This window comes from Glandiceps talaboti, chromosome 12 (genome assembly GCF_964340395.1).
Source record: "Glandiceps talaboti chromosome 12, keGlaTala1.1, whole genome shotgun sequence".
NCBI lineage: Eukaryota > Metazoa > Hemichordata > Enteropneusta > Spengelidae > Glandiceps > Glandiceps talaboti.
The window spans coordinates 17,512,165-17,532,190 of record NC_135560.1 but is presented as its reverse complement, the minus strand read 5'-3'; the positions used below and the strand labels follow the sequence as shown (position 1 = coordinate 17,532,190).

At 32.7% G+C, this 20,026-nt stretch overlaps 1 protein-coding gene across 1 annotated transcript in view; it reads left to right on the top strand.

The window, feature by feature from the left end:
• The first annotated feature begins 1,608 nt into the window (after window positions 1-1,608).
• LOC144443564 (molybdopterin synthase catalytic subunit-like) overlaps window positions 1,609-20,026 on the top strand; it is a 38,197-nt gene continuing 19,779 nt past the window's right edge. The window contains exons 1-3 of the mRNA XM_078133095.1: window positions 1,609-1,739; window positions 13,169-13,296; window positions 17,899-18,049. Of these exons, the coding sequence (XP_077989221.1) occupies window positions 13,194-13,296; window positions 17,899-18,049 (254 nt within the window). The 5' untranslated portion in view covers window positions 1,609-1,739; window positions 13,169-13,193. The remainder of the gene's footprint in view (window positions 1,740-13,168; window positions 13,297-17,898; window positions 18,050-20,026) is intronic.

The window sequence follows — 20,026 nt, the reverse complement described above, 5'->3', positions numbered from 1 at the left end:
GCCAGATGGTCTCCTACAATTAATAATTGAGCTGTATCCAGGGTAAATGGAGAAATTTATAGTTTTTAATTTTCTCAAAACGATTCTAAGATATCTCGTGATGGACAATTTTTCATGATTGACATCACATTGCACAGTAGACAAACTCCACACGTAAATACCTGTCATATCGGTAGCACATGTACATCGAATAATATATTATTATAAGTAGAATAACAATCTCACTAGAGGGAAAAGTAATAAAATAATTATCCCTGTGAAACAAACAGAACGCAGAAACATGTTAAAGATCTGGAATGGGGCCATTTACTGAAGTTCTATGATTACCACGGACAAGTCACGCGTCGCTCTCTGCTTATTTATGCACACAGTGCAGTCATAATGACATATATTGATGCGTGGAGGTATAAGGGGAGACTTATTCCTCCATGATTGATGCAAGCTTATTTGTAAAGGTTATTATTGTATAAACTATAAAATCCAAACTATTGAAGCATTACACACACATTCAGTTGAAGTATTTGGGGACATCCTTTTTTTTATATTCCACATCAATCTCCAAAGATCTTTGAATGTTAATAGTAGCAGTTCATCTGCATGCATGGTGTATTGTGTGTTATCTTCATCTCATGCATACTATCAAAAAGGTAGTAGCTGTAACCATGGCAATCCGACTGCACAAGTGAAGTTGTGTTGCTGAAATACAGGTAATGGTCAAACTAGGAATTAAGAATTCTAACCAAAATCTTTCCTATAATATGAATATGTGTGATCTAGATATCATTCATATAATTAAAACCTGCAATAGCTGTAGCCTGTAACCATGACAATCCAACTGCACAGGTGAGATTGTATTGCTAAAACCCATAAACCAGAATTACAAATTCATAACAAAGATATATGTTTTTCTTATGCCACAGGGTCTCCCTTCTGTTGTCTATGTCTACTCAAAACCATTGAAATAAAATAAATTGATCAATGCAGTTATTTTTTCTTTAAACCAGTATTGAGGAGACTTATTCTAAAGCATTTTCGGAGTGTCTCACTAGCTGTTCCTCACTGGAATGGCTAGTGTCACCACCTGCAGTGAACATTTCCCAACAAATAAATCACACACAGCTCCTCAAATGCTTCCATTCTACCTTAAAATACCAAATGCAAACCAATTATTTCATTTCTCATTCAGCTCACAACCACCCAAAAAGTCTTCGTAGCAGCAGCCATTCGGCTAAGTATGTACCAGTGTCATGCGTATGCTCAATAACGCTGACACTTGTGACTCTGTCGATATGAAAACTTTTTTAAATGGTTGTGCACTGCACGAGAAATTAAATAATAGTTTTCCACTTGGTGTTTTAAGGTAAAATGGAAGCATTTGAAGAGTTCTGTGTGATTTATTTTTTGGGAAATGTTCAACGATGAGAAATATCGTGGCCCGGGATATCGTGGGTGGTGGCACTAGCCATTTCAGTGAGGGTGGCTGGCTACTGAGACCAGGGTGGTACTAGACACGGCCATGAATTTTTGTATGACTGAGATAAATAATTTAAAAAGTAATTTTTTGTAAAAAAAAATGATCCTCATCATAGGTATAATTCTTTCCAGGTTAGAGCCTTTGAAGGATAACGTAACTATAGCTGTGAATCAAGATTATATTGAGAGGGAGGACGAAAAGCTAATTTGTTTGAAAACTGGTGACGAAATTGCTATTATACCTCCACTGAGTGGAGGCTAATAAGGTATGGATGTCAAGTTTACTACATATTGTTCAGCTTTTCTTTCATTAGATTTGAAAGCTGCCCTACATGCCCATCATTGTAGCTGCAACTGGAAAGCTTTTTTCAAACTGTTTTATCAGACAATATGACTTTACTCATAATATCGTACACTTTGAACTGTATTGAATCACCTGTGGGTAAATGTATTTGTGTAACTGTACACATAATATGGTACAAGAAATCCGATCACATTGATTTTGTGGTCTGCCTCCAAAAATCAGCGATTGAAACTTCAACTTGTTGCTATCCTAGTTATGGATACAATCAACTTCTAGTTAACATGTACAATGTCTAATTACTGAGATTTTTTCCAATTTTCCGTGAATATATTGTTGGTTGTCTTTCCCTTTTACTCCAGTTAAAGCTAGTGCAGCATTAAAGATTTGTTGTGTACATTTACTCTTTGTCTACTTAATGGTTAAAGGGGCACAAGCTGAGTTTATATCTTTTTAGGATGTTATTTTTTTGTGCATATTAAAATGCACTCAGAGTATTCTACTTACTGTTGTATACTTAATCATCACTTGCAATCAATTGACCTCAAACCTGGTATGAGGATATAACTTATTATGATCTGATGGTGTAATTTATTGTACTACATATAAAAAATGTACAGGAACTGACCCTATTACATTGTATGCGACCAACAGTTCTAACAATGCCAGAACACAAATTATAATGTAATACAATGCATGCATCGACATTAATATTATACTACACTAGTTTAATCGAAGTTTTTTTATTGAAATGATGCAATACAAAATTTAGCTAAGTTGGGGGGGGGGGGGGGGGTGAAACTAAATAAATTTCCATGTGATTTAAAAACATATATTCATGACTGACCAAAACTTTTGGGGAAAATTCTGCTAAAAGTAGAGGATTGAATGGTAATGTATACTAACGCTGTGGAACCTATGTACATTGTATTTTATATGAGGTGAGTGTACTGGGAATTGGTCGTTAGACAAATGGACAGTATGAGAAGTGGTTTGAGTGAAAGGTTTATAAACTCAGCTTGTGCCACTTTACAGTGTTTTTGATAAGGTTTGGGAACCCTGGTAACAGAAAGGGGGACAGAGGTAAAACTGCCAGTGTTTTCCACAGAATCTATCATAATTTTGGTGGGGAACCCCAGTAGATTTTACCTACTTACTGAGATTTTACCTACTGGTAGCCTTTAAAAAAACATTGCTTTGATAGGAGCACCAACAATGTTGAATCTTTGCGACTACTTTCATATCAGTGAATACTACTACTAACACCAAAATACCAACATGTCATTTTGATTCTTGACCTTTGTGATAATGGCTCAGTGGCCACATTTATCATGGAAATTTGCCCATCAACTCTAGAAGCTTGATAGATAGAGACCTCATTTAAGTGTCTACATCTATAAATGTTATCCATGATTAGCTTTTTAATGAGACTTTGACCTTTGACCTTGAACTGTAATATTAAGGTCAAATGACCAACATTCAAAATATTCCCCTGCGATACATGGACCGGTTTTAACAAAACATTGCCATAACTGTCAGATACAAAGTCTCTAATTATTTCATGACCTTTGCAATACTGACTGAATTGTGACTATGTGAGGTTCAAACCCTGCCCTAGAATTTATGGTTCAAATCCTGCCCTATAGAGTTTATGGTTCAAACCCTGTCCTGGGAGCAAATTGCTGTAACAAGACTTACATCAGCCACTTCCAGATTCTGAGCTGGCCACCATTAACCAATCTACGATCAAAACACCACAAATAGCCACTACCCCTGGTACAGATTATAAATCATCACGTTGAATAGTGTAAGGAACCATGTATATTTGAATGTACAAAACTAAAGAAAAGAAGAATAGATATACTATCAAAGTCTGGCCTTTGACTCACAGTAATGTACTGAAAGGTCATAATTGGATAGTCTTATCATCAAGTCCTACCCACATCAAATGAGTTTCTCATTTTGAGGTATATTTAGTTTTTTATTACGTAAATGAGGTAAGAGATGATACAGAGAAACTCATCAAGGTGATCTCTGCATCAGTGCATGTCTCTCACTGATCCAAGGAAAATGGCTTTTTGACATTTAGAGATTTAGTAAAGTAGAAAAGAGAATGCTAACATCACATTCTGGTTAGCATGACAACCAGTGATCATCACTGAGATTATTGGAGATGGACACTTGTACATTTACATGGTATGTATGTGTGTGTGTATGTGTGTGTGTGTGTGTGTGTGTGTGTGTGTGTGTTTGTATTGTATGTATGTATGTATGTATGTATGTATGTATGTATGTATGTATGTATGTATGTATGTATGCATGCATGTATGTATGTATGTATGTATGTATGTATGTATGTATGTATGTATGTATGTATGTATGTATGTATGTATGTATGTATGTATGTATGTATGTATGTATGAGTGATGCTATGTACATGAACATCATTGTCGTTGTCACATTAAGACCTTTTACTACCTGTATTCGCCATTCATCTTAATGTGGCCTCTAAGATTGCTAGGGGTTTGACTTTAGTAACAGCTAGGGTGTGTCTTGAAAAGGAAGGTATATTTGAGAAGGATAGGTCTAAAGTGATATATGTTGTGTATTTTATATGTTTAATGTATGTATATTTAGTATATCCCAAACAATGTTAGCAGTGCAAAGCAAGTAAATAGTCATTGACTAGAATGTACGCATAGATGTCTTAAAAACATTATCTAGATCTCACCAAGAGATAAATATGCAGTTGTGATGCTCTCATTCTACTTGTCTGTGTAATCCACTCATTTAATTCACACTTGATATGAATGTTATAAATGAGTGTTCCACACAGTGTAACTACTTTACTTGCATACATTGTAGTACAGGTTGTATTATAATTCACCTTCAATTTAATAAATTTTCAACTCTAGTTTCATTACATATTTAACACATTGATAAGTTTGTGAAATATATGTGTTTTGTAAAGATCATTATAGTCTGAAAAAAGTTATTCTAATGTATTAAAGTAGATGATAGAAGGAATATTTTTTTACCATCTTCCGATCATTCTCAATTGCTGTGAGTTTCCTTTGATATAAAAGTACATGCAGAGATTACAGTGGCAGATAGAAATTGATTCTGCATAGTTACGGAAGTAGTTATTATTCTTTGTAATTCAATACATGCAAACATGTCTGTAACCAGCTTGTCACTGGAACCACTCTTTGAAATATCACAAAGTACGTATGTAGCTAGAAAATCACAATGCCCCTAACTGTGGAAAGCATGACTTTATTTAACAAAAGTATCTTGCTTTAAGGATTCCAACATTCGAAAAGAGACATTTTTTTTTTATATCGTGATCACTTAGTGGCTTGATTATCAGCAAAGTATATCCCCTGTCATGAAAGATAGGAATAAATCAAGTCCTTCAATTAGGTTTATTGAAATTTTCATCTACTAAAATTTGACCTATTTTGTGTATATCACGTTAAATTCACATTTTTTCTATAAAAATTCAAGGTAATATGTTACCAAAACAAATAAAGGTTTGACATTTTTTTCGTAATATTCAATTTACGAAAAATATGATATTTTTTTTCATTTCATGTATTTTACTCCAATATTTAAATTTTGAAGATGTTGTTTTTCAACACATGTCAGCATATTAAAGTATAACGGAAATGGGTGTATGTGTGTGGGGTGGGGGTGGGGTGTGTGGGTTGGGGGTGGGGGAATCTGGTATAAAAGCAGTTTAAACTGGCATTATAAGTGTACAACACATAATACCATCATTTTGGTGGTTTACCTTGTAAAAATACCTGGGGAGTAAAGATGGATTGTACCTACTTACTGCACTTAACAAAAACATTTCTTGAAATACATAATATTGATGAAATATATCACACTGTGGAAATGTTTGCTTTGCATAATTTTTTTTCAAATTGTTCAATGACATATATTCCAAAATTCAAATTTTGAAGGTGTTGATATTTTCAACACATCTGCATACTTGAAACACCGATTCATTAAACATACTATGTTATAAATGTTAGTTTTTACACGATATTCTTCCTCAAGATTACTTGTAAAATGCAATATTATGTAAAAAGATTCTCAAGCTGTCGAAGAACAAATGATTCTAAAAAGATAACTACATGTAAATACACAGCTCAAAAAGATAAGAAATTTAAAAAAAAGAGATTATCTAAGAAAAGAATGGATTGCTTCTACATCTCTCACTTGGCCATATCAATTTGTGAAATCCGAGTAGGTTAAATGAAGATCCGTTCGTTTATAAAGTTAAAAATTAAAAATTAAATATTAATAATTTAATTAAAAAAAATTTCTTGTTCACTAAGGTGTAAAAAAAAAAATTGTGTGGTTCCGATTACATTAAATTTTAAAATAGGTGGGGGTAGGTAGATTTTTTTTTATTACATTTTTTTTTTCATGTGTGTGTCTAGTTCAGGTTTTCCATTGTTTTCCAAATGGTCTCTGTACTGCTCTCAATATCAGATGTACAGCCATTACAGATTGAAAGAAAAGTTTTATATTGTCTTTTTAAGTTGATGTCAGTTTCTGCACCCACTATTTCACGATTTTTGTGATTTTATTGTTATTTTCCTCGAATACGTAAAGAAAAGTTTTGGGTCGGCATGAAAAACTAGGTTGGGTCGGGTTAGCTGCAATAATTGTAGCGTTTGATGTGATTTTGAGGTTTTTTTTCGTCTGTTTTTGTGCCTTTTTTCGTTCCGAAGTTTAACCCGAATCAAACGCTACAATTCCTCTTACACAAACGCAAATAGACGGAACCGATTCAGATCTGAATCGCAAAGTTGGGTGGATTTTTCTGCTAAATTATGCCTTACCTGGCAAAATATCGGTTATTTCCTAAAGCCAACATTAATTATGGAGCCTTCAAGACCCAAGAAGTGTTCAGAGGTACAGCAATTCCCCAAAGGCATGCAGCATTTTGAAACGGGTGGTACACTGACTCCTCGCTCACGTTTTCAATGAGGTCTTGTCTATTTGCGTTTGCGTTAGAGAAATTGTAGCGTTTGATTCGGGTTAAACTTCGGAACGAAAAAACCCTCAAAATCACATCAAACGTTACAATTATTGCAGCTAGGGTCGGGTAACCAGAACCAAATAACTTTTTTTATTTGACCTAATAAAATAAACCTTGGAAATAGTTGAATTGTAATAACCAAAACAGAATTTTACAACCTAGGCATGTCATAAAAATAACAAGCCTTCATAGAAGACATAACCCCCAACTGGTGTGTTATATCGCAAAGTTATTATGCAAATTTGAATGGTGTCGCTAGATACAAAACTGCATAATTTATTGACCAAGTTGTCATTTGATCTTGAATATGGAGGCCAAAGTCAAAGGTCAAGATATAAAAAGAAAGTTTACCTTTCTTATAGGGGTATAGACTTTTAAATGGTACCATTGTGTATTCAACTTAGTGAAATAACATAGAAAGAGAAATTTTGGTCATTTCACCTCGAAAATGTTTGTCAATGTCAAAGGTCAATGTTTCATTAGAAAGCTTACCATTGATATTGTGAGAGTAGACACTTGAATGGTGTCCATTCATATAAAACCTTTGGAGATAACAGGCAAGATATGCTTTTTTTTAAAATCATAAATATGGCCGCCATTTTGCTATACAGGTCAAGGACATGAAATTAAATGATGTGCATATGCCTCCCATAGTAAAACCCAAGACATGATTAAAATATGATCCCTTGAAATGTTTGATTCAAAAGCTATGAAGATAATCTAAATTTAGCTATTTCACCTTGAAGACGATATTCATGGCCAATGGTCAAGGTCTTAAGAGAAAACTCATATTTCATAATATGGGTGTAGGCAAGTGATGGAATTACACCTCCAAAGCTATGATACAAATTATGAAATTTTACAACAAATATGGCTATGCCTCCTCTCCGTAAAATGGCTTTCATATTTTCGTTTCCAGCTTTACTCATGCTAAAATTGTTGATAATGAAAGGTCTATGTTTGATGAGGACTAAGTATTTGTAAATAGTCACTCAAATCTGGTTTCATATAGTGTGTAAAAATGTTTTGCTGAAATAATCATGCTGTCTGCAATGTTATTAGATAGAAGCGCCAGTTTGGATCACAAAGCTAGACAGACCAAACCTACATGTATGTTGGTGCAACACTGAGCTGTAAATATTTCACACAGTTTATATTTTCCACTGCCAAATATTCATCAAATTGATTAAAAGAACAACTCTTATAAAATTCTGATTTGAACATGTACCATTATAAAGATGTTTTCTTTCAGATTTTTGAGAAACTGAACAAGTCACTGGAGGTTAGGAGTATGGCTCCAAGAGGAAACGGATCTGCTTTGATCTAAGCACTAAAATGAGTTAAAATGGTGTCTGCTTACTATAAATTTAATAGCAGTTTGGCAATAAGAGAGGGGTTTTGATACTTATTCTTATCTTACTGAAAGGGAACTCAGAAACTACAAAGGAATTGGCGTCTGTTACCTTATTCAGGGAGATTACAGTTACCGAATACTTCTCTTTACGGTGATAGTCATCCAGCACTTTGTCTCATTAGGCAGAAATTGTGGTCTCAAATTATATCCAGACCCGCATCATCAAATATACTGTCTTCCATGAAAAACATGAACTGATTCACTATTTGAAATGTTGAAAGCTTATTTGTATCGTGATTTTAAATTTTCCAGTCAACACTTTTTTTCACTGAATGTTTAAATGAAATGGTGCTCTGGCATGGTATGGTAATAAATGCAGAACAACAAAACTACATACTACATCGAGAGACTGCAGTTGGGTTTTGAAGCATTTGCGTCAGGGTGTAGACAAGCACTACTTAATAGTGTACAGTGATGTGTCAATGTCACGCCAGTGATTTATCTTAAAAGTGCCAACACTATATATACAGAAAAACAAGGTATATCAACAACCATAGAAACACCAATGATTGTTGATGTGCAGACAGCATTCCTCTATAGACATACAGTTTTCCAACAAACAGGACTTGTTGAATAATGATAAGGGATTTTACATGTACACATGTACATGTATTCATGCATACTTTCCAAATACAGTAACTGAAGGAGGCACAAACTGAGTTTACACATTTTATGGTGTAATTTCTACTACATATTGAAAAGGTACACACAGTATTCTATTTACTCATTATGACAAGCATACTTTACCACCACCACTGTTGAACTCAACTCTGGTATTAAGATATAACTTAGTATATATATAAATGATCTGATGACGCAATTCACTATACATATAAAATCGCTACTATGTAATCAACTGTACAATGCCAGAAGACAATAGGGAACTTGCAAACCTGCCATATTGAATGTTGCATCATGGGAAATGTGATAATAAATACTAATCAATCAGTATTATAAACAGTAATGTTACATTGTAACCACAAATGATCAATTCATAGTTACCCTGACCATTGTGGGGGGGGGGGGGGGGGGTTATTTGTTATTTTATCAGTATCTCCAGATTAGGTATTACGATAACCACAGATAATCCCACTGTCCTTTGTGTCTGAGCATGCTCAGTCTGGATTGCAAGTTCCCTATTGTAATGTCATAAAAGACATACATCGACATTAACATTATACAAGAATATTATGAAGTTTTATGTCAGTATTTTAATTTAAGTAAACAAATTTATAAACGCTTCTGCCCGTCAAAAAGAAGAACAAAAATAAAATAAAAGATTGTTTCAGTTAGAACTACCAAGATTTAAAATTATCGGACAGGAACTAATTCAAATCTAATATTTTAGCCATTACCAATCTACTATTCCTTATCTGGAAAAAATGTAGTCAATGATACATGTTATGTATGCAGACAGTTACTTCCTAAAGTTATGCTGGAATCACCGATTTCTTGTGGTTAGGATTAGCATGAATGTATAAAATTTACTGGTTTGCAAGTTGCCTTAGTAACCCCTCGTTTTCTTCATTATCTTGTCAACTGTTTATGAAGATGTGATAAAGGCCAGGATGAACTCAGTGTTCCCAGGCATGAAGTTAATTTGTTTTGATCTAAGGACACTTATTCATGATTCTATTCTGATGGTGATAAATGCATGGACTAGATAGATATCAAACTTACCCGGTACCCGTGCAGTTCATTGTCCTATGGTGGAAATATCGACAAACATTACATACGTATGTCAGTTTGATATTTTCATGGACTAGAAATTTAGAACAAAAATGATCATTTTAATCCAAATCTATGATTATGGTGGGTTTTTTTAAAAGAAAGAAGAACACTATGCCTTTTATTATTATATTATATTACATTAAATGTTTTAAGGAAAGTAACAATATCTGAAGATGGTTCTTACTATGTACAGAGTGCATTCATTCCCTGCACCAGTGCTGCAAAGTTTATAAGTTGTGAGTATTTGCAGACAAATTTCCATTCTCATGACTGAGATCATGAAATGATTATTTTAGTACTTTTTTATGATCATTACAAAGAGATAAAATTTACCCGAGATTTTGATTTCTTTTGTAAATTCTAGTAGATTTCTTAGTCCGTTTTTTACCCAATTTCTAAAACAAACACTTAAAGTCAAATGGTTTACCTGTTTGCTGGTTCATTTTCGTCTTCTTTCCAGTTCTATGATACGTTTGTTGCATCATGTTAAGATATTTACATATTTCAATAATGCATGAAAATCAATTACCGGTTTGCATTTGAAATCGGCAACATGTCAATTACATGAATCAGATTTTGTTTTAAAATGTTGATGACATATACATCTAGATTTGCTATGCTCTCTAAGCCTAAAAAGATGCTCTGTTCACAAAACTTCCAATGTTGAATGCTTTCTAAAGACAATGTGTTTATCTTGAAGATGTTCATCTCAAAATGACAGACGTTACAGTTGCCATCAGCCATCATTGGAAATTCATCATTTTATTTCCAGAATATGTACATATTTATGAACAGCACACTGACCACTGACGGATCAGAAAAATGCAATTAAGTTTTCAATATTAAATTGACTACATGTTTGCATCATTTATTCGGTTGAAACTGAGACAAATGCTTTCAATTTTTAATGTTAGTTATTTCATTAAGACATTCGAAATTGACTACAAAAGGTCACATGTATAGTGTATGTGAAGTATAGATAAACTATGAAGATAATATATTTATTAATATCTACAGTATAATAATTATATATATATGTATTGTGTTTATGTGTGTGTGAGAGTGTGTGTGTGTGTGTCACTTGAAACTTGTGTGCATGCTAACATGTATTATTCATGTTTATGCACCTCATACAAATGTAGGTTAACTGGATTACATGTTGTTTTGTAAAATGCACACTCTTGAAATGTGTAAGCCAAAGGTTTAGTTTGGAATCCAGTATGATTGATAAGTTCAGAATGGTGGGATACTCTTTCTGTGATGGTAGATTCCACTTCATTTTTTTTTTGTGGAAAATCAATATGATTTGTCATTTCTGTTTTGAATGGAACTCAGATTTCAAGAGATGATACAAATATGAAATGTGAGGGGAATTTTTTGAGTGTCATATGCGCATACATCAGTTGACTAAAATATTTGAAAAGTAAAATTTTCAGTGTATAATGACAAGGACTGTATAAAGTGGATGTACTTAGGTTCTAAACTTCTTTTACCTTATTTTAGGTGAAAACAATTTTGTGTTAAAATAAATCAGCATTAAAATGGAATCCCCTTTTTCTGAATAACCATACGTAAAAAGATGGATGTATTTCAAATCAATACATTTACCTACAAAATGTAATGAAGGTATAGTTACTCAATAACTAAAGGTGATTTGTCTGTAACTGTAGTCAAAAAATGTTTATCTCGCCCAAAATAAAGTGAAGCAGAAATTTGAAAAAAAGTTGTCTTTTCATTGAAAATGTTGTACACTAAATGAAATGCATTATCAGTATACATTATTCAAATCAGGTCATATGGTTTTGTATCAGTTATGCAGTTGGGTCAAAACATAACTAAAAAGAAATAATTCTGTGTAAGTTAAACTGTGTGATAATAGCCACTTCTACATTAATGTATAGAAGAAATAGGTTTTAGACTAAACTGTATAGCCTGAGTTTGTCCCAAATTTATGATTGCAGATGTATGATTTTATACATTAGCACCAACTCACTGCGGTGGTCTCAGTTAAAGCTATTAAAAAATTCTCATACTTCAAAAGTAATTTTATCACAGCATGCAGGGATATGACATGGTTATTGTGTTCAATTGATATTAATCTGTAATAGATCGATTGACAGATATCATTTATCATCACAAATGGAATATTTTCTTTTAATGCTGGTATTTATGTAGAATACATTGTGCATTATATTGTACTATAAAAATGAAACATTGATCAATTTTGAATGTGGTTTTACACAATGTCAAAATTGAATTTTTGCATGTGTGCTTTTGGTACTAAAAGGTCAACAAAAACTTAAGCACATTATTTAAGAAGTGAATTTTGTTGAAACTCTTTGAAGAAGATTGGTTAAACTCTGTTTCCTTGCACAGAGTAACAGTATGTGTTTAAAGCATTTATGTTCAAAGTGCTTACTTCGTTAAAAACAGTCTAACCCTGATCATTGTAATTGCGGCAACGGTAATACCTGCTTGAGAGTTTAATTTCTTCACATAAGCTGAATAACAAGTGCACCAATCTATAGTAACAGATGATTAGTGTACAGAGTGGATACGCTTCCAACTGTTCAATATGGAAAATAGAATAGAGTTAATAATCCTAAGGATTATCTCCTTCTGAGAGAATATTACAGTTCACTACAGATTTACAGAGTACATCCCTACCAAGCTGTATTAATGAACGTTCATGGATTCTGGATTATAACTAAAGTTCTTCTCGGAAGATTCAAATAAGTCTCAAACGTATGCTGACATCTCGGTGGCTTTAAAGTGGCCATATGGATAAGGATGGGTATTTATTTGGGTTTTGGATTAATAAAACAGCTATATGTTTACCTATGTCAAAGAACAAAGTGAACACCATAGACCAAGTTTTAAACTCCTTATTTGCAAAACAAACCCCAAAATAGTGTAAAAAGTTTGTTATTGTACATGTATGTACCTACATGTATAGGTACATATGTGTATCTACATATGTAAGCAAGCGATTTGCAAATAAATTGGGTAAAAATAAGTAATTACTGTCACGTTCAGTATATGCTTTCATCTTTTCATTCATTTATCTGTTGCTTCCTCATATGTTGAATTATTGTCATTCGTAAAATAGTTAGAGTTCTTGTTTTTCATCGTGATTATTTGTTTTTACATATCTTGTACTTATACAGTAACCTTTTTCTCCTTCTGATATCAGGTGAAGAGAAAGAAGATCAGAAATAATGGGTCAAGATTTTGTTGAAATTACACCTGAAAATCTTAGTGTAGAAGATATCACAAAGAAGGTGACATCTCCAACAGCTGGGGCTATATCAGTTTTTATAGGTGAGTCGATGGAAACTGACAATCCAGTGACCACAAATGTAGTTCATTGCAGTAGGCATATTGATGTGAAATCAGCTTTTATTTTGGATCTCAAATTTACTATGTTTTTCTACTCGTAAAAAACAATGTGAAACAACATGGACACATTTGGTACATTCTACAAGGACTCCAAGTCCCTCTAAAAATAGCCCTCCTCACCCAAACAAAATGGTTGAATCCACATCCTCTCAAAGATGTGACAGTTTGATATTTGCAGAGATTGCTTTTCACTTTCTTTTTTTTTCAAAAGAGTAGATAGAGTGAGATAACTCGAGTCTTTTTGGGGTATGATAAAATACACATTTGTAGCTGACAATTTTGGCAAGTTAACTGTCTATAGAATGTTAACACTTACTCACACTCAATTTAACTGCGAGAGGAAATGAATTCTCAGAAGATTTTTTCTTCTATACGAAGCTGTAGGTTGGTGTCATTTAGATTACACAAGTAAATGTATAGAATATGAGGTATTCACTACATTTCACTACCCTAGATACTGAGATGAGACTGGATCTGTTACAAATCAACAACTTTAGTAGCAGACCCTGTATTTAGGTACAAGCATTGCATATGGTAAGCTAGTCTCACCCATAAAAGGTCAATATATTTTTATTAATCATTTAATTTGCAAGATGTATATATCTGACCAAATTTTATCTTTTAGGAGTTTCATGAGTAAGACTATCTCACACACACACACACACACACACACACACACACACACACACACACATACACACACATACATATATATCTTACACATATATATATGTAAGACTATCATATATATATCATATATATATATATATATATATATATATATATATATATATATATATATATATATATATACATACATACATACATACATACATACATACATACATACATACATACATGCACACACACACACACACACACATATACATATACATACATCCATGTGTGTATAATATTTCAATATACATTTTGAAATATACAAATTATTTTACAAGAGATGTAACAAATATTTGAAAGTGAAAGGTACCTATTATTTAATACGATAGGATAAATTCTGAAATATTCTTTATAAGTCACACAGATATGACATGTTGAACCATTAGAATGAATTACATTGACATTTGTACTCTAGCCATTTATCAACCCATGATTTGAATGGATGTCAGAATGACTATCAGCTGTTTTGTGAGAGAACCTGTTATGTTGCCATGACAATACTTGACTAGGGCAATATCAACAAAAAAAAGAAATTAGATGAATTGATGGAAACCTGTGACATAAAAAATGAAATTTACAATTGTACATGTACATTCCATAAATTTTAAATGAAATGAACAGTTTGACATTCTATAAAATGAAATTGACAATTGTACATTCTATAAAACTATAATTGAAAATCATAGTCAGTGACCGTGTTGTACATGAGAACTAAATTTAGTACATCATGTCAATTTTCTATTGTTAACCATATTCAATTTGATGTTTTGTTATTGTAATAGGCATACCATTTGATTAATTTCATGGTTTCTATAGAAGAATCGTGGAACAAATTACATTTTATATTTTATATATCCGTACAACAACTGGTGATAGCCTACTAATCTACATTTAGTGGGGTCAGACACTTACTTATCTTACAAACCCAAATTACATTGTTAGATTTCTGAATGGTTATTTTATTTCTGTGAATTTTGAATATCTGTGTATTATGCCAATTGCTTTTAAGTTCCGGACAGTTTTACATGTATATGTTTTTCCCATGAGGAAAATCGGTTAATTGTCTGTCCATAACAGCGAGAATAATAAACTGAGAGGAAATCAGTCAGTTTCAAAATTATGTAAAGTTGAAAACTACATTTCCTGTATCTTCTGATGAGTTATATTACACAGTAAATTATAACTGACAAATAATCATTTTGAGTAGTTCTGTTTTTGTTCTGAAATACCTAGTGATTGAAATCCCTCAAGAAAAGTGTATTTTTGCTGATATAGTTGTTACATCTGTAGCTTCCGGTGCTGCTATCTCAAATTATGTATTATGTCAGATGCATGTCAGTTAAAATGGGACATGTTTTCTAGAAAAAGTTGTTCCTGTTGCTACCTTTGATATTATCTCAAATTGTACATTCTAATCTAAATGTGAACCATGATTTTGATGTTGGGAAGGTTTAAATTCAGCGTTTTCTTTTCGTTTTTTATTTATTTATAATAATGAATGTTTAACAGGAGCAGTCAGTCCATGTGATTATTTACAATGTATGTTTCACATGAGGATTTACTTTATATTAAAGTCCGTTTCATGTTAGTATTCACTGGCTCTGTTTCATACAACCATGCTGAAACCAATAAGAAACCACATATGCTACACTTTAAGATAGCAAGATTGAATGAATACAGTACCTTATAACATTTTGTCTATAAAATTAAGTGAAGTAATAACATGCCACCTGATGCAGACATCAAATGCAGACATCAAAACATTGGTGTCTGCTTGTCTGCATCTAGTTGCATTATGTGTATATGATTTATTTCATAGACAAAATGTAGCAAGAAATTGTAATCTTGTTATCTTAAAAGTGTAGAATGTGCAGCTTCTTATTAGTTTCTGCATCGTTGACCAAACAGAGTCAATGAACGCTAATATGAAATGGGCTGTAACAGAGCCTGTGAACACTAACATGAAATGAGCTGTACTATTCTGTGTGCCATGAAACATACGTAAGCATCACAAGTAAAAGCAAGATCTGGAACATTGCATTCAGGCAAATGAAATTAACAACTCGTGACATAATTTGGGGATAGACCAGAAAATTATCACTGATATAGAAAAACAGAATTTATAACATGAAAATATGCTTATATATGTAAATAATTTCATACTGAATTAATATGCATGCAATGCTATATGCATTTTTAATATTCATGTAAGTAAAAAATGTCGTGAGTTTGAGCTGAAATTTGAATCTACAAAAAAGGTCTATTTGTATTGAATACATTTGAATACATTTCCATTCTGTGTCTCCTATACATGGACAGTGATGAAATACTGTAAAACCTACTACATGTACATGTAGATGTATTTGCCACGAGAAATTTTTGTAATTTTACATGTTTCAACTTGTTGTCAATGACTTATTTTCATGAATTTTACCAAGCCTTGTGCACTGTTTGTGTACTGTTTGTGCACGGTTTATGTACGTAGGATGAAGCATTTTTAAGTCACTACTTATTTTAGCATTTTTGTTTTCCAGTGAAACAGGCGAAAATAAGTCTGTGTAAAAATGTCCAGGTTTACAGTAAAAGGTAGTAACAAGGAAAAGGTGTATACTAGTATTTAGAATGTGTTTAGGTATATTGAATAAAGACATTTATCACAATGGGCTAGGTTACTAGCGGATGTCCACATCATTTTCTGGGGGAAAGAAACTCAGCTAGAAAGCCAGTCAATTAATTAATATATTAATCCTGTATAAATCCCATGGGAAAGTGCTTTATTTAGCTAAGAGTAATTAGTGTAAAAAAGAGAACCAAAACGTGTCCACCTCCATATGACTATGGTGTGAAAAAATGTATTAAAGTATAGAAAATAGACATTGTAATCAGAAGGATTTTGTGACTTATTAAATTTCATTTTAATTGGTAATAATTATTAACATGTGTATTAATTGTACAGGTTAATTTGGATCATGTATCAGAGTTGCCATGGCAACTGTCAATCATACATCTGGTATTCAGCTTGGTCTGGTTTATGTATCCATGTTGCCGTGACAACTTTCAATCATGATTGTAAAAAATTCATTTCAACATGATATTAATTTTAATAGAAAATAAAACCATTGAAAGTCTTATTTGTTTTTTCCTCTGAATGATTCAGCTCTTAGATGAAAAGTACTGGTAGTAATTTAACTGGCTTTATTTATACACTACATTGCAGAATAAAATGACATGAACTAAATGGGCACTCTGCTATGTCTTTGTAACATTATACATTTTTTGTTGTATTGTAACCTGAGCTAGAATTGAACACTTTACTTTGTTGAAAATTTGAGATGTTTTCTTGTTGGCGTACTCTGAGTCATTAAGACAACACAGAGGTCTAAATTTCACTGATTAACTGACTGATTGACTGACTAACTGACTGACTGACTGACTGACTGACCGACCGACTGTGAGTGAGTGAGTGAGTGAGTGAGTGAGTGGGTCGGTCGGTCAGTCAGTCAGTCAGTCAGTCAGTCAGTTAGTGCATCCACTCACTAACTCATTCATCTATTCATCATCCAAAATATCCTTTATTTAATACCCTTCTAAACTTGTAGCAGTTGAGTAAAATTTGTTACCAAAAGAAATAGCCATATTATAGTGAATGGAGTCAGTAAAAAGAATCGTTCGTCATGACAACATGTGGTAAACATTAAGGTCATTCACTTCATAATATAATTTGAATGCGTTCTACAGATTGTCTTTTTTTATCAAACAAATATTTTTTCTGCAATTGAGTTTGAGCTTAGGGAATATTTTCATACGAAATTGAAGTTCTATACCTTGTTTTCTTTTCATTTGAAGGAACCACTCGTGACAACTGTGATGGAAAGAAAGTAACCAAATTGGAGTATGAAGCGTACAAACCAATGGCAGAAAAAGAAATACTAAAGATATGTCAACAAATAAGGGTTAAATGGGATGTAGAAAATATTGCAGTTGTGCATAGAATCGGGTGAGTTTAAAGGATTACACCTAGAAGAGCGCCCTCTATCAAAGTGTATGCATGTACCAGCCATTTTGTTGACCTGTTGATTGCTCGTATTGTTGTTTTTTTATCTAAGGAATTAGGAGAAACTAAGAGGCATCACAGAATTGTTTTTTTTTTCAAATAGACAAAAGGAACAAACATGATAATGGATAATTTATATATCACACTTCTGCATAATATGCTGTAGGCTATTTTTCTCTGCAGTCTAAAAATTCTGTTTGATTACACAGATATTTAATAAAAAGATTGAAGGAGGGGATAACCTGCTTTAATTTGTAATCATAAAGGGTCTTTTTTGGGAAATTGAAATAAGGTGATACAAATGTGTATTGAAAGAAATATCACCTTGACTGAATTATCATTTTTTTCGATGTCGGTAGTCATTTTATTATTTTGACTAGAAAGCCCAAGTCGTCATGAAAACAGACAAATTTGGTGTCAATACAGTTAACATCGTAATTGGATCGTTTATGAGTTATAATTAATACCAGGTTTGAGTTCAGTTAATTGCAAGGCAAGTGATGGTTAAGTATGCTTCAGTGAGTACAACGCTGTAAGTACCTTGCAGCATAAATGACACACCAAAAACATGCAACCTCAGCTTGTACCCCTTTAAGCAAAGTCTGACTATAATCCTCATTTACCATTCCATAGGATATTGATTGATGAGAAAACCTCCAAAAATTGGCAAGCATATTGTTTAAATTTATCATCAGCATAAATCAAAACCAGAGAGGGATATAGATGCAATGACCAATTTAGTTCAAATTTTTACGAGATGAATTCTTGAAATCCCTTGTGAAATTTCATGAAATATAGTGATCGTAATCTCAATATATTTTATTATCATGGGATTTTAAGCTTCACATAACATGCTAGGTTAAAAGCCTGTTATATCTTGTTATTTTGTTTTGCTGAAAATATACATATTTTAAATCATATAATGGTACAATATAATATTTTTATTCATATCACATATTTGTGTTATGGTAATGACTAACAAAATTGCAAACTGAGATTTACTCGATCAATCATTTTGCCATGGATTTTCATTGTTTCATGCAGAGCTTTGCTACCATGTTATTTTGCTCAAACATTTTATGAAAATTTATGATAATTTTGTATTGGGCAACTAGTAATGTAATTAATTGTATATTATGTTTCCATGGCAATAAAAAATGACAGTAAACCATAATCAGCAGAGAGCTTTTGTTTAAGGACAGTTAGTTGGTAAAATCGTGCCGAGTCCCCCTGTCCCTTTATCAGGTTTTCTCACCTTAATTATGATAGAAGGTATGCAATTTTTATCAGATTCAGACCTCTATGACGGGTGTTCAAAAACTTGGCAAAACACAAATTTGTTATCCCTCATCTGCAACTTCTATTTTATGTTCACTGAAATGTTCTGACAATTGAACCCGTATTTCTGCTTTAAAAATGCTGAATGACTTTTTTGCCGTAAGATTCAAGACAAACCCTTTTTTGAATCACCAAGAATATTTTTATGATAGAGTGACCCCTTTGTCACAATTTAAATAAGGAAGTTCTTTGACTCAAAACTTTTTAAAAAGTTTGTTTTCACTGGCTGACAGACCAATTACATGGTTGTTAAATCAGGTCTTTCAACTAGATTGTAAATTTATGAAAGGTCACTATTCTACCTTAGATTTAGGAGAGCTGTTTGAGAACATACGTTTTTTTTGCTGTACTTCATTAAACAGTGATAAATTGACGTTGACTTCTCATTTGCCAGGCTCTTGAAGACAGAATTGGCCTGGGGGAACACTTTTCCTGAAAATCAAAGTTCTTAATAGCTCTCCAAACTTACCCATATGATAGCTTGTTCCTGGGGTCCTTTTAAAATAATTAAGAAATTTTCATGTTCGACGTCTTGTTTTTACCCACAGAGTCAGGTATTCAGCAGCCATTTTTTATTCTAAA